At 33.6% G+C, this 17,305-nt stretch overlaps 1 protein-coding gene across 1 annotated transcript; it reads left to right on the forward strand.

Moving 5' to 3' along the window:
* Nucleotides 1-7,442: 7,442 nt before the first annotated feature.
* On the forward strand, nt 7,443-10,911 carry LOC126970478 (probable endochitinase). Its single transcript, XM_050816412.1, has 2 exons — nt 7,443-7,518; nt 9,735-10,911. Exons 1-2 carry the CDS (start codon nt 7,486-7,488, stop codon nt 10,332-10,334), a joined length of 633 nt encoding a protein of 210 aa, XP_050672369.1. The 5' UTR covers nt 7,443-7,485; the 3' UTR covers nt 10,335-10,911.
* Nucleotides 10,912-17,305: the final 6,394 nt, after the last annotated feature.

The raw sequence follows: 17,305 nt of genomic DNA on the forward strand, positions 1-17,305 counted from the left end.
AGCTAATAAATATATTATAGTTATTTTCGGGGCTAATATTCAGATGGCGCTAGTATTCAAATAGACAGCTCTTAATACGTAGAGAGGGCTTCTTTTCCCTATATATTATTATACTCTTTGTAAATGGCTGTGGCTCCCGGTTCCGTCGACTGAAATCTGTAGGTATGTCGACAATTCTGTCAAATTGACAATAACGTCAGGGTTAAGTTTTAAATTATGGAATGTAACTATGGCCGGTTACCATAGCTTTGGTTTCATTATTTAGTTTTGTTTCATTAGCATAGCTTTAATTAGAAAGTGCTGACTTCGCTCATTTTGAAATCAAAAAGGATATCTTGTATTTAGCTGATATTTTTTTTTGTTTATTATGTATTTGATGTAATTCTGTTGTGTGTACCTATTAAATAAATAAATATAGGAAAAGAAAGGGCTTGTTTTGCACAATATAATTTCAAATAAAGTGGATATTCCTGTATTTATATAATAATTTTGATTTTATGCGAAAAATAAGATGTGATAGTAAAACTTAAAAATTTAGAGAAACTACTTGCTAGTGTTATTTTTTATATGAAAACTATAAAAAAAAACAGTGCCGTCTAAAGACGCCCGAAAGAAAAGTGATTCGTTTTGTACACTTTCGGTTTTCGTGTGCCGGCTACCGAGTAGATAGGTATTGAACGATGATTATTTTTACAGTATTAAGTATTTTTACAATTTTACCTAATTAAGACATTAATATTATATAAACAAATTGAATGTTAGAAAATCTAATCTCCAATATTTATTATTATCCTTTATAGTGCTGTAAGTGTCATTTTTACGTCATTCTATAACTTATTGTGTAGTCTTAGGGTGACGGGCGCAGTATGGTGTTATCGAGGTCATATCAGGATATTATACCTTAGGTCGTTTTGTATTCTTACGACACTGTTATAGATGCTTTCTTTTTTTTTACCTTTACCAAACAACCGCATTTTAACAATTCTTTTGAATCTCGTAATACATTTGTTTTGAACATTTTCTGGGATCTTGTTGTAAAAGCATACGTAGCAACGCCTCACGAAATACTTAGTAACTAGCCGAGTAGTAGGCAATATACGTTTATTCCTAGTGTTAACATTATGGTTATGTGAGTTTCTAGCAAAATCACTTATGTGCCTATGTACATACATAACATTATAAATATATTGAGAGGCAACAGTCAAGATGTTTAATTATTTAAATTTTGCTCTTAATTATTCTTTAACACTAAGATAATAAATAGCGCAAATAGCCTTCTTCTGTAGCACACAGATGGTACCTATTGATATCGGCAGCATTGCCCCATAGCAATATACCATTATAATACTATGAAAATATCTAAAGAAAACTAGTCCCGCCGTATCTATGTCAGTTAATTGTCTAATTTTTTTAAGCGCGTATGCTGCAGAACTAAGTCTATTAGCCAATCCTTTAATAAGGGGGCACCATTGTAATTTTGAATCCAGAGTGATGGCAAGAAACATAGCAAATTCCACCGAAATTATGACTGAAAAACTGTCTAAATCATTAATAAAATATTGTAACTGACATGACGTGTTTTATCATATTGCTAAATAGGTACCTAATTATTATTGCTAAAATAAAAATATGTTATGCCTCGTGTTCGCGTCCGTCTCTTTCGCACCATAATCAAACTCCAAATGAAATTGAAATAAGGTGTTAATTTGAATGAATGTTTTTATATTATCTGTGTAAGTTAATGTATATTATGTATATACAACGCCGTTCGGACATTTATTGACGACCTTTTAATAGGCGAATGGGAGTCTAGGTATTTATTGTTATATTTTATTACTATTTCACTTCAAGTGCTTGATAAAGTAGGTATTATATATTCGCAGTTGTCCTTGGACTAGTTTAAAAGACGACATTCTGATCTTTACACAATAACACAAACACAGGAAATGTCGCATGAAAATAATTACATACAGCATTGTTAGTGTGAAATCTTTATTCGTACAAAATATAATACAGGTGTCAGAAGTACAAAAGCACGTACAGATTTTATAGAGGCGCCATTAAATGTTATATTGCCTTCAAAATGACTAACAGAAACATGTACTAAGGGCTTTTCGGTGCTTAATGAGCATATAGCTAAATTGTCTTCCACACAAGTTGTCCCATTAAATATGGTATTAGAAGGGCAGTCAACGAGTCTTGCAGAAATAATGCCATTTAAATCTTTTATGCAAGAAACGTATGACGAGCAGTCTTTGTTTGAAGTTTCATAGATATCTCCTTCCTGTGAGCAGTAGAATTGTGGCAAGCAGTGATAGTTGGTTACGTTTGTGCATTGCTTTTCAATGTGGCTGAAGATAAAGTCTCCAGGGCAAGTGAGATTGTATTGCATGAAGCCGGCAGCACCTTTCAAGCACATTGTGAAACCACGACATCCTGGTTCTAGATTATTCGGGAATCTTCCTGTCTCCGTACATCCGTCGCACATGGCCTACAATTTATAAATTGTCATTATAACGATTAATTTTATACTTTAACCCCCTTGTTCATAATGGTCCGCTAACTTAAAACAGCCGCTAAGGAGTGTTTTTTCTCATTCTGACTTAGGTCAATAGAAGAATGAGAAAAAACGCTCCTCCCTCCTCCTCCCGAATGAGAATTAGCAATGCTTTATGTTAGCAGACTTTTATGAATAAGGGGGTAATTCTAGAAGTACGTATATATTTGATGACAACAAATTAATTCTCATCTTGAATCTAGTGGTAGGCCTTATCTAAAAATCTTATAAAAAATTATTTAAAATAATATAGGTAAATTGGTATAATATGATAATAATTATATTGATGACGCGTGCCAATACGGGATGATTTGTATGGGCTTAATATTTGATATAAAAAAATACATAAAAATGTATTATTTTCTTCAAATCTTTTTTCTTTCGAATTCATGACGTCAAGAAATCATTACCAGCTCTTGGAAACAAATGAAGCTGTGAAGAAGAAACGGCGCTAGGAACTGTCACAGTATTTTAATTGGATTTAAAAAAAAAATACTGATTATGTAGTAGGTACAAATCATGTTAATAGACATATAATAACTAACAAAGTCCCTACTTGTTCACAGATTTACAAAAGCGATTTTTTTAATTAAATCTTTAAATTTATTCATAATTAACGTCTTTACAATTCAACGCACATGCATATGAATAAATTATCTAATATAAGTAAAATATTAATAATTGAATATATAAACAAAATATTTACATAACACAAATGCATTCCAATTAAACACACATAATTTAAAACACATCACCAAACTTCTCTATGAATTTATAGAAATTAAGTTTACTCGCTAAATACATTATTAATATTAAACTACTCACCAGGAAAGAAATTATTATATAAATTATCATGTTCGCTTCTTGTCTCACTTAATAGTATTAGCAGTACAAACTCATCTTATTATGATATAAATAAGGCTTTGACGTTAATCATGTGTGATTCATTAACTATTAATTTAATTTCATATCTCCGCGGATGTAATTCAAAATGTAACTGTTTTAAAACTGCGGGATCTTCTTCAAGGAAAAAGATAGCGAGCATAGTGTTGGGTGATAATAGCCGATATCGATACTAACACCAAGTAACATTACATTGCGTGTGCAATATAAAACTGATAGCCGTCATTGGTTCTTAATATAATTAAAATTATCAAGTAAACTTTATTTAGCTTTAATAGGTTTAAAAAATTAACGACACTCTTTGATTCATTCTCTTTTACGACCACTGTTGTTTCTGAAACAGCAAACTGTAAATCCTTTCGCAGGTTTTGATGGAAATGCAGGGGCGTAGCTACCGTCGTATCAATTATACGGGGCGCCCGACGTGCGTAAGCAAAAATTGATAAAAAATTTAGCTGCTTGCCGAAAAAAAGGCAAAAAGGCAAGAGTGTATATTTAATTTGAAGTGTTTGTAAAAATGTTGGTAAAAATTACAGATATAATAAATATTTCTTTTAATATTATGCAAACTTTTTTTTCTTTTCTGAGAAATCTTTACCCTTCATAAGGCCCCCCAAGCAAATTTTTATACGAGGCCCCGCCAAGGCACGCTGTACCACAGTGAAAATGTTAATTTATTAAATAATATATATTATAATATACAATTTGTAATGCATGATTAATTTTCCAGTAATCTGCTTACATATCAAATCAATTGCATTTCACGGCTCAGAATTATTTATGATAGGTTGGACCACTCCTTAGGGTATAACGGTAAGTTTCCATGATAATGTAATTTTTCACATAACATGTAAATAAAAATAAATGTTATTTATCGACAAATAACGAGTATGATAACAACACTATCTACAGTGTAGACATTAGATAAAAGGCTGTGTAGTTTAAACAGTTAAACGAGTTTGTCTATAGATCACAGCAGCCATCAACATGAGTTTTCCTACTCTGTAGTACTCATAATACTATAAAGAATGTTTTGTACTTCAATTTCACAGGTTGCAAGTAGGGAAAGATACCTTATTTACTCGAATATCTCGTTTATTTTATTATTTTTTTATATTTTATTTGAGAAACTAACAGCTAACCTATGAAATAATTAAAATTATTGATGGCTACCTAATTGTTTCCACACATATATAAATCTATTGTTAGGATGTACTCCACTTTGAAACTAACTTAAATACAATTATTTAATCTTGAAGAACTTATTAGCTAACGTTCTTTTTAGTTTGGTGCTAGGTGTTGAAAATATATCTAGATACCTATACTTTATTATTAACAAGTCGTTGTAATTTCTGCAAGATCTAGTTATGTAGCTATTTGTACGATAGTTACTCCTCGCCATGGGAGTATGCAAAAGGCTAGAGTTCCGTATGGAAAGGCATGAGCCAGTCGATCTTACTATTCGATATATTGCACAAATACGCTAAATCTGCTGTACGACGCCTCTACTGAAGCGGCAGCAGATGTAACCATAATCCCTCCTATATTTATTTATTTATTAGACAACCAGTAGTTCTAAATTTCTTTTCTTTCTTAAAGCTTCATTCTAAAACGCTTAAATATATTGAAGATTAACAAAATATGAGTTGAATGGACAACAAATGCAGGTGTCACAAGGTGCACAGTCCATACTTTCGTGACAAAAACAAAAATTACAGTATCGAGATACATGCGAATTTCAAAATATGTCAGAAGAACATTATATGTCATTTGGTGCCTAACACTCGTAACATTTTATTAAACGGGGGTAAGTAACGAAATTTTATAAATATCTACCTCACCACAGATGGAGTTATAAGGTCTTAATAGACGTGGTATAGGAGAAGATTGCTTGAGGTTAGTTTTAGCAAATGGCTGATGGAACAGGCTAGCACTGACTTGGCACGCCTTTGTACTCGGCGGGGAACTCGTACGCTGATGGAGTGCACGAGTGATGGACAGTTGAGCTGATTTAAATATAGCAATTGTCGTCGAATATATGGAATTTTCATTTAAAAGTGTCTCAACTCATCACAGTATGATGCCAATTGCTTATGTACCCCACAAGAAAAAGCAATAATTTATACATATATATGTTATACTCGAAATACGAAATCGATATGAGCGAAAAAAATCTCCCAACGGGATGTCTTGCTCTACAATACACACATCACAATACGAATACGAGTGGGAAGCTCTTTTGCACAGGATGCTGGCTAGATTGTGGGTACCACAACGACGCCTATTTCTGCCGTGAAGCAGAAATGTGTACCTACGCATTACTGTGTTTCGGTCTGAAGGGCACTGTAGCGATTGAAATTACTGGGCAAATAAGACTTAACATCTTATGTCTCAAGGTGACGAGCGCAATTGTAGTGCCGCTCAGAATTATTTGAGTTTTCAAGAATCCTGAGCGGCACTACATTGTAATGGGCCGGCTTTATAATTTACCATCAGCTGAACGTCCTGCTCGTCTCGTCCCTATCATAAAAAAAAACGAATTCGTGGTGTGGGCGAGTGAGTTTGGACCATGAGTCATGACAATGCCCATTACCTATGGGTCTATTGTTCTTACCTGTGTTTAGAGAAATGCGCTGACAAACTATCAGCTTTTACAAAATAACGTAGGTCTGGGGTCCACGGGTCTTAGACCATGTGGTAATCACAGAAAGAACTTTGTGTCAGATGTGCTTAACTTGCCTTACGGTCACTCCTCGTTTTTTTAGAGCCATTAAATTCTTTTCGTAGATAAAACAAGCTACAGCTCTTTTTATGTTGCGAGCTCGCGAAATCAAGCATCGTGTTAGTGATTGATTATCGATAATAATTTGTCATAAATATGTATGAAATCAATAACAGTTATTTTTCATGCTGCCTTCTATTCAGTGACTGTGAAGGTATTCGGACCGGTGAAGTAGGTGACGAACAAAACTCGCGCGTGAGTCATTCCTCGCTCGTGAGTCCTAACTGTGAGCCTCTTTGTAGAGGCCGCCGCGTCTACTTACGAATTCGATACTATACGGGGAGTGAGACAGGCCTGGCGTTACGTAGAAGGCCAAAACAAGAAGATTTTTTTTATTTTACATTAAACTACTACTATTAACTAATTCATACATTTATGCAAATTTATTTGAAAATGTACATTATTATGTTGGTATATATTATATGTATTGTATTGAAGAAAATAAAATTAAGCATGGCCATGCCCTTGTACGTAAAAGCGATATTTATATATAGTGTAAAAAAGCTTCAGTTAGAATTATTGTACTAGTTTAAGTTATCTTAAGTTGACTATCGATCATGTAATTAATGATCCCAAGAATGTCAATCAACATAATTTTAATTCCAATCCTGATTTTATGACTTTAATTAATTTATTTTCTCTTTAGGTGTAGGTGTAGTTATTAGAATTTACACACACGTCTGCTGCTTCATCATCATCATCAGCCGGAAGACGTCCACTGCTGGACAAAGGCCTCGCCCAAAGATTTCCACGACGATCGGTGTTGCGCTGCCCTCATTCAACGTATTCCGGTGATCTTGACTAGATCGGTCGGTCCATCTTGAGGGGGGGCTTACCAACACTGCGTCTTCCGGTACGTGGTCGCCACTCGAGGACTTTTCTGCCCTAACGGCCATCTGTTCGTCGAACTATGTGACCTGCCATTGCCACTTCAGTTTCGCAATCATTTGGACTATTTTGGTAACTTTGGTTCTGTTTTGCTCTTTGTAACTTCACGTCTGCTTAATCAATGATATTTCAAAGATAATTTGACTCAAAAAGCCAAAAGTACCAATACAGATAAAATACAATCTGCAAGTGAATGTTTGCAGATAATATTGTTGATGAACTAGTATTAACGTTTGATAACGTACAGAGAAATTAATCCTAATTGCTTATTGAGGCCGTAAAGACTTATTGTTCCTTAGGTATAAAAGGTGATGCAGGTTGAATATATCTAGGTATTGAGTTGTATCAATTCAAAATGATAGGTAAATGGGGCACGGTTTTTATTTTGGTAAGTTTTTAATTTAATTTATTTTTGTAGGCATAAAAGAGGGAAGAATATGATGACAAGAGTACCTAAACATTGATCATTTGGTGCCTTAAAAACTGAATTATTAATCTATACCGTACAATGACTCAGTAGGGATGAATTATGATATACTGTACTGAGCGCATGCGGAGTCCCAAACGGAGCACGGTTTCAAAACTTTACGAATATTTTATATTACGTTTGAGTAAATATTCTTCGTATTTTACTTGAAACCTCAATCATTTTTTTTCAAAGTGTGTTTACATTTAAGAATGTAAATATTATGTGCCATTTTGTTTGATTACGTTTTGCGCCATCTTGTAGTGACATGATCCCGTTGCTGTAGAAATTTTGGAACTTTAGCTCAAAATTACGCAGCAAGTAGTGTTTACAGTCATCTCTTGAATGATATTGAAACCTGAAACACCTACAGAATTCTGAAGAGACCGAATCTGAAAAGAGACCGAAGACGAAATCTGAAGGTGCAAGATATGGGAGATGCCTTACCACAACCTAGACAAATCCTCTTAATTTTTACTGAGTGGCTAAAGATGTATGTGGTCTAGCGTTATCATGATGAAAGAACGCACCCTTTCTATTAATCATTACCTCATGAAATACCCAAATTTGTGTACCTACCTTGTTTCAAATGGGTCCAAACTCTTTTGTGGTTAATTTCCAGTTCTTCAGCAATGTCGTAACTACTTTTAATATTGACACACTTTTACACAAATTATCTTGCCCAAAATTAGGCATAGACTACGCTTTCGGTTGCAAAACAACGATATATTTAATACGATATACTTACTTAAACATACGAAAATGTAATAAACATCCATGACTCGGAAACAAACATCCATATTCATCATATAAATGTTTGCACCTACCGCGATTCGAACCCGGGACCTCTAGCTTAGTAGGTAGGGTCGCTAACTACTGATATGCCTTCTTCAAAAATGACGTCCGTTCTATCCGTAACAGGATAATCAGAGCGAGATGCAACTTTGGCATCAAAATTTACTAAGTTACATCTTAAACCAACTTTGTGCTTACTCTTACTGACAACGTCATACATTTTTTTCGCGGCATTCGTCGCATTTGTAATTATTTTTGTTATATACTTTTAAAATGTATCGCATTTCTTCATTAGATTCACTCATTTCGATAGAACGAAAATCTCTACCGCGCTCTCTTTTGATTGACTTTCAAACTTTCTCACCTCCTCCCTTTACCCTTGTGGTGGGTCTCGATGCTACATTAATATGACTAGTCCATTTTCAAAGGGAACTCAAAGAATATGTTGCAGTATTATCTCGCTACGACCTACCTCAACTAACATTGGTGAAATTGTGGTGCGCTTTCAGCAAAAGCTACAATAGAGCAGAATCATCGTATCACAAACAAATTGAGACTTTTGTACATTGAGTGTCTTATGAGCCCTTAATTATAATAAATATTTTTTTTTATTCAATGATAACATAGTGATAATAATAATAATAAGTAATAACCTATTGTTAAGAAATACAATAGTCAACAATTTCATTTTTTCTCTATTCCTCTAAATCTGTTTCCAGGTTAAATCGGTTTGGTCTACCTATGTTCCTATTTTCGTCACAAAGTGACGAGCGCCATAATTATTATGCCACAAGGAAATTTGGGTTCAATCAAGAATCTAGCAGCACTGCATTGTAATGGGCAAGGCGTATCACTTGCCATCAGTTGAAAATCTTGCTGGTCATGTCACGTATTCTCTTAAAATACCTTCTCTCTTATGTATTGTACTCTTATCATTTTCGTAACAAAATTCGATTCAACGGTCATACTTAAATGAAATCGGCTAAGCCTTTGCTTTACGTTAGTTTGTGCTCTGAAATATTTAATATGTGGTGCGAACAAAACTGTGTTTATATTCCCTATGGACTCCAAAACAGTTGCACAGATTGATAAAATTTTCGGGAAATATCCACAGTAGTCTGGCGAGTGATCCTGTAGTTTAGTAGCGATTTCAGCACCTGTTTTTGGTTTCAGCTAGGTTGCTATTACAATATCATTTATGTTCACCAAATTGAGTATGAAGTGAAGCGTGTCCAGGCAACTAAGTACAAATAAATATATTATTAGGTGCCAGCGTGTGCTACCTTTTCAGAGTGTGCTAATTATTCTAGGTAAAAGTAATTGGTTTATATATTTTTTTCCAGATTGCATGTCTTGCGTGGCAGTCGCAAGCTGCTGTTAATTGCACATCGTCTGGGCGATTCGCTGATACTGATGACACGACGTGCCAAGCCTATGTCCTCTGTGTATACTCGTCAACAACCAGCTCATACCTATCGTACAACTACACCTGTCCATCTACGTCATTGTTTAATCCAACAACCAGCTTGTGTACTACGAACTATACCTGTACCACTACGAATACAACAACCACGAACACAAGCGTTTGCACCGCGGATGGTTACATTGCCGATCCATCTTCGACTGACTGTAGCACGTATATTGAGTGCGTGGAAGTCAATAGTACTTTTATAGAGACGACGCTGACTTGTCCGAATGGTACGTTGTTCAACCCAAATACAACATTATGCGATTCGTCATACAATTGTACTACTACAACAACGTTCACATGTACAAGTGCTGGACGATTTGCTGATTCATCAGATACGACATGTCAGACCTACTATCTGTGTGTCGTTCTTTCAGATGGAACCATAACACAATACACCTATACATGCCCTTCAACTTCCGTTTTTAATCCAAATACAAGTGTCTGTACTGCAAGCTATACATGTACAACATAAGTTTTAAACAGATTCATTTATTCTACCACAATATTGAGCTTTGTATCAGGATTATTTATTGTAACATTAAAATATTCTAGCAATGTAAGCGTCTCTTTTTATGTCATTTGTATCGTTTTTCGAAACAGTTTCAGTGCGAACTGGTGGCAGTTATGCCTCACTCATACAGCAATTTCTTCCTCCGTCAAGAACTATAAGTACTATTGCTAACTGTTCTATTCTGAAAATTCAGAGTATCTTCTTTGTCATAACAAAGAAGAATTATCTAGGGACAACAATTTTGCTATCAATAAAACAGGATATTTCCAATCGAATTTTAATCATTTATTTAAATATGTTAGTAATTTTACTTTGCTTATACTTCTTATCATTCTTAACGTTAGTATCATATGGTATAAATGCACCATCTTGTATCTCAGCTGTTATAATATGCGATGCAATATTTCTTGCCCTTTCAAGATTTTTTTCAATTCCAAAAGATTTGTTGGAAGTTTTTTCATTTACATTTGTGAAATCAGTCATAATATTGTTATCTACTTGATTCGTTTTATTAGTATTATAATATGTACGAAAATAACTTTCTCGTATTTTATTGATCACTTCCATTGGCATTGTTGATTTCTTCGTTGCTCCATCTACAGTCACTGTTGTATGTTTGTATGTATAAGATCTCTTATTATACATAGTTACAATGTCTTTATCAATATCATGTATAATATTCTCAAGTGCTGGAACGTGTTTTATCAAATATGTGGTTTCGTTGATGCGTTGGATATTATAACTTTGACCAAAAAGTGTTATTTGAAGAGTTGACCACAAGAGAGAATGAAGAAATAAAATGTGACACTGGGTGAATAGATTCATAAATTTTTTCACTCATTTAATTGGTACAATTCTATTTTATTCAAGAATATGAAAAATTTAACTTGTGTATGTAAAATATATTCAAAATATAGAAATGTGATTATAATTATTACTTATTATCACAGTTATAGTACTAAATACCAAAAGCTATTTGACGGACTATCAAAAAACCATAGCGGAATTTGACACAGTATTTATGATTGACACAATTTTTGAATACATTTCACAGCATTTCACCTACTTTACTAGTTTAGAGACAGTCTATGGTAAAAAGTTCAATAATTATAATCGCTATTTCTTAATTGATATTGTCTTTTTCAATATTTACTAGATTAACGTCTATTAAATTATTACTAATAGAAGAATAACAGAATGTAGGTCATACGCATAATCAAAACTACAGCTACATGCATGGCAATAATAACCCAAGTGTTCATTTAGTTAAAGTCTGTTATTGCTAAGCATAGAGAGCTGAGAACTCTTGGGGAAATGTGTATGAGATTGTCCCCGATGTTATTGTCTTTAGTATCTTAACAACATGCCTTTTAATTGGTATTTCCGTTTAAAGACACAAATCTACAGAGTCGAAAAATAATAATTTTTGGGTGTTTAGTCAAATTATATTAATGTAAGTACTTCATTTATTTGTATATTTTCATACAATGTATAATGAAAAGCATAATTTGATATAATAAGAGGTCTTGTTGTCGAATTATGAATGCATAACACTTACCTAACTACTTTATCATATATAATAATACGTATGTTGTATTAATATTCAGAATCTGTTTAATATTTTTAGGGAAATACGCTTTTACAGTAAAGCATAGGTAAGCAACCCTACTTAAATTAAAATATTTTATTAATAAATTGTTTCGTTTCTTGCTGATACTTCTCAACATAGGCAGTTTTGAGAATCGGCGGTGTATGAAATTTAATAGACACTTAAAAAGTGCTTTTATAAACCTACTTGTAAAGAGAATATTTGATATTTATTTTGATTTTATTACTAATAACGTAGTAATAAGTTACCACTTAAAAATTCATGAACTAATTAATCTGTTCGGCGTGTATAAATATAAATCCTACGAACAATTCCCAGATAAACATGGTAAAACACTTTTGGTAATGCATAGAAGAAAACACCAGGACTTACCAGTGGGAGGCTCCTTTGCACAGGATGCCGGCTAGATTATGGGTATCACAACGGCGCATATTTCTACCGTGAAACAGTTATGTGTAAGCATTACAGTATTTTGGTCTGAAGGGCGCCGTGGCTAGTAAATTTACTGGGCAAATGAGACTTAACATCTTGTCTCAAAGTGACGAGCAAAGTTGTAGTGCCCAGAATTATTGGGTTTTTCAAGAATCCTGAGCGGCACTGCATTATAATGGGCAGGTATCAGCTGAACGTCCTGCTCGTCTCGTCCGTTATTGTCATAAAAAAATAAACAAAACATGATTTATACGAAAAAAGTCAAATAAAATTTCTGTCTACAATAAAAAATTATAATAATACATAAATTACATACCAATGTCTAACTGTATTTTTCTTAGACAAATTAAGTTTGTCAATATAATTTAAAAAGATGAAATTTAATAGCTTAGTTCTATTTTTAGTTATAATCGTTCACGTCTTATGATAGAAATGTGTATTTGTTTTTTTTTATAATGAACTGTTGAATTTCTAGTTTCTATTTTGAACTACGGAAATTAAAATTATATGAATGGTTTAAATAAACTAACTCATTTGAAACGCAAATTTTCTTCATGGTTAGTGTATGTTTCTTATCACCCATACTTGTATGGTACGTAAGTGATTATTTAAACAAAATGCTAATAACTATATTAGTATTCATTTCTATTATTCAAATATTGATGTAACTATATATAATGCTTTATAATAAAACCATATAATTTAGTAATGCATAAACTTTTTTTAATGCGTCATATAAAACGTCTCTATTCATTTTGTTGTTTCATTACTAATCCATCATCGTGTGAGCCTGTTAAAGTATATTAATATGATTTCACTCGTAAACTTTAAGGTGCTGATTGAAAAGTAACATTTGTTTTTATATACTGTGGTGATTGCTATAAAAAATGTGGCGCTTATTGTGTTATGAGACAGGTAGACATTTATAAATTAAGTAACTCCTTTATGAATAAGTAAATTGTTAATCATTCGTTTACTTGTATAATATATAAACCATTCTAATTAAGTAGTAACAAAGGTAATTAATATAGATATTAGGTATGTTAATAACTGTTAAATATAGTCTTAAATGTTATCTGTTTTATAAATAAATAATAACTTTACAAGTAATATAATAAGAGATCCTTTAATTTTACAGGAATTTGTTATGAGACGAAAAAAAGAATATGGAATGGTACAAGTAGAGGCTATTTAGTATCTAGGTATATATAGGTACCTAGGTGTAACATTCAATCACAAAAGCGTTACTATGTTTAACCCCCTTTTTTAAGGATTTGATTTTTTTTAGCTTGATATACAACGTGTTACAAAATACCCCGTAAAAATATAAATAATTATCAAAGCCAAAAATTTTGTACACTCTAACAAGCTGTCATGTCAGGGAACCAGATTATTAAACTGAAAGGCCTACGTACCTGTTTTACCTAATAATTGTCTACTGTAATAGTTCTTCTATTTTACATTCATAAATTTTTGCTACCTCAGTATAAGGATGTCTTTATACTGTCGGTGCCAAGTCAAATGTAATGACAGGTACCTACACTTGCCACGCGTGACTTTGAGCGGGATAGTTTCGTCTAGAACCAAACAACCTGAGCGGGCAAGCACCGACTTAAACCTTATCAATAGGTAGCACATACAAATAATAGTAGTTTATTAATATTAAAGGTATAAGATTTGCATAAGAGGTGAATTAAATTAAATCTCTATTAAGTTATTGTATAATTTTGAGTTTTCGAAGTCGGTTTTTTTAAAGTAGTTTTTTTTCTAACCAGTATTTTTGGGATAAGCGGTTTTAAATGATTGATACCCGGCAGTGCAAATTCATGTAATAAATTAACAATTACACGCGTTTTAATCCTTTACAAAGTGTTTTATGTAAATGTGTAGGTAACACTCGCGTTAATCAAAGAAATTACTATCCTTTGTTTTGAGACTACGAAAATAGATAAATAATTAACTACCTTTTAGTTTTTTTTTATAAAAAGAGAGATGAGTGACCAAATTGAAATCTGCCCTTTACTTATTCTAACTCTTGTTAAACATTGTTGTGTTTACTCTGATAAAACTGATACTAAGTTTTTACTTCATGTTCGGCGATATTCTTAGTATTGACATGTTCTTTGCGTTCTTGTTATGAACATAACAAATTGTACAAATGATTTAAGTTTTCTTTAGTGTTAATTCCGCCAATATTTGTTTTTAAAACAATTCGACACGTGTTTCGCCTCTACACGAGGCATCCTCAGGACGTGTTGTCACGCCAAAATCTGGCACGAGACTCTCGTGCGGAAATATTGGCGGAATTAACACTAAAGAAAACTTAAATCATTTGTATAATTATAGATTTCCGCAAAGTAACGCCTAATTCAATAAATTCTCATAACAAATTGTTTAGATTTGCAAGAGCGACATCTTAAGTAAATTTCCTAATATGCAAATATTGGGGTTGAGCAGGTTATCAACAGCTGTAACATAGACTGAAGACTAACATGAAGCCATAACCTGACAGTTGAACAAAGCATACAAGATTTAACCAACGATACGTCACTCTAACGGTTGACTCAGTTGGAAAGACCGCTAGTACGGAACGCGAGGGGTCGCGGGTTCAAGTACCGCATCGTTCACAAAATTTTGTTTTCAGTTTTATTTGTGTAATCAATCCCACAAGTGAGGCACTTTAAAAAACATAATAAATTGAAGAGATCAAAAGTTTTTGCACCAGGTGGGTCTTATTTAATATATCAAATATCAAAGATCGAGCGACTAGTGACTGTCGAATGCAATAAAACTTCATTAAGTACTTCACTATCAATACTTCATAAGTGAACCACTTCACAAGCTTTTAGTTTTATATATCGTCTAAAACGTTAAAATGCATTCGTAAGACGTGACGAGGCAGGCTTGGTGTACACTATTACCACATTATAATATTATTATACAAACTTGTATTTCTCTCAAAATTTATGGATTATTCAGAATCAGGCGTGTGTGTCCTAAGGCACAAAAATAATATCTTCGGGCGCGCGGAAACCTCAACAAAGGTAATGTAGAGATAAAAGTATAAAATTTGGAAAAAAAATTTCTTCGCGTTTATTGATAACACAGAATGAGTGGAGCCGCAACAATCCAAAAGTTTTATTTATGTTGTTGGGGGAAAATATGACATAAATAATGAATCTTAGTAATAATTTTTTATGTATCTAAGTGCACAAATTATAAAACTTATAATTTTTTTTATTACATAATAATAAAATAGATTAAATAAATACTTAAGTGTGACCTACCGTTCATCATTAACTATGGTTCCCTACTATATCCTTTTTTTTTTATAGAAAAGGAGCGTACGGGTAGAACAATTCGAGCTGCACTGCGTTGCACGCAGTCAAATGGATTTAGGTGATACTGTTGGGCGCCAGACCAGAGATAACAGCAATTCTCCAAATGTGGCCGGTCCTGCACTTTGTAGAGCGCTATAATGTGGGCCGGCTTGAAGTATTGCTGTGCTCTATTTATGATGCCCGGCTTATTCGAAGCCAACTTGGCTCGTCCCTCTAGATGACCGCGGAATTGGCAATCAGTCGAGATTTAGAGACCCAGTATTCCGACACTAGGCGAGGCTTAAAGGCAGGTGTTGTCGAAGAACAGTGATACGACAAATGGAGTTTTTTTAGTGGTACACGCGCAAACTTGTCTAGGCTTCCGGGGGTCAAATTGGACAATGTTTAATTTACCCCATTCCGCGACCTTCTCAAGAGAGGACTCGATAGAAGACACAAGTTTCTCCCGGCACTGGTTGACGATTTCCCGAGAGAGAACTTCATGGCCCGTGTATACAGCATCGCCAGTGCTGTCGCTGCATAGCAATGTATGTTGGAGGTGCCCAACATATCATTGATATGCAGAAGAAACAGCGTAGGAGATAGCACACAGCCTTGGGGCATTCCAGCGTTCACGGGCTTCGGGTTCGAGCAATAACCGTCGACAACGACCTAAATGTATATCTATATATCTGTGTAATAATTACATGTTTATCCTTTGAAAATAATAAAATTCTTCATTTATAAAACAATAAATAAATGCGTTCGTTAGTTCTCTACGTATAAAGATATTATTAAAGCTTTGTTTATGTAATTAATACTCTATGAATGGTAATCAGATTATAAATAATAGCAATGCTATATATATATGTAATTGATAAAGTATACCTACAGAGAGTATGTATAGGTTTTTAATAGTTAGAAGAATGTTCCTAATTCGCGCGCTTTACAATCACGCTGCTACGTTTTCAGCCCGATTACGTTTTACTTTCAGTACAAACCTGCTGGCCTCTTCAGAACATAAGTATACATAGTAGAAAGATTATTTTATATTCATCCCATAATAGATGAAATTGTTTACTCCATGTTTGTACATTAGTATCCCTTTTGTGTAGACTAGTATTTTTAATAAATTTATAAGACTTTGAAAACACTGCCTTATCAAGTTTTGCGGCTTAAAAACTAAGCTATGGGTCCGGAGTCACATTGTTAAATAATGCGCGTTTGAGTGTTAATGTGTGTCGAGCCTAAAAGGACTTGAAGGTTCATGACTCTTAGCTGTAATCAACGCTATTCCGACCTCAGTTGTTACGTTAGGTGACGTACATACGAAGGTATTCAGAATAATAAGGGAACACACATATACTTACAATTCTAGTGTAAAATCGGTTACAGTCAGCATAGATTTCCTTACCTTTTCTATCTTGTTGTATCTCTGTTAGAGATGTTCTTTTGTCTCGCATTCTTTGTCTATAGGCTAGTAGTCTAAAGTCTATAGAAATACTTTTACTGATGACTTCCTTGCCAGTGGAAGGCTCCTTTGCATAGGATGCTGGCAAGATGTGTAAGCA

Source organism: Leptidea sinapis, chromosome 21, assembly GCF_905404315.1.
Source record: "Leptidea sinapis chromosome 21, ilLepSina1.1, whole genome shotgun sequence".
NCBI lineage: Eukaryota > Metazoa > Arthropoda > Insecta > Lepidoptera > Pieridae > Leptidea > Leptidea sinapis.

Bases quoted from the DNA above. Each gene is read 5' to 3' on its own strand.
- LOC126970478 (XM_050816412.1), top strand. From the start codon at position 7,486: ATGATAGGTAAATGGGGCACGGTTTTTATTTTG. The intron at 7,519-9,734 runs GTAAGTTTTTAA...ATTTTTTTCCAG, and splicing joins GGGGCACGGTTTTTATTTTG to ATTGCATGTCTTGCGTGGCA.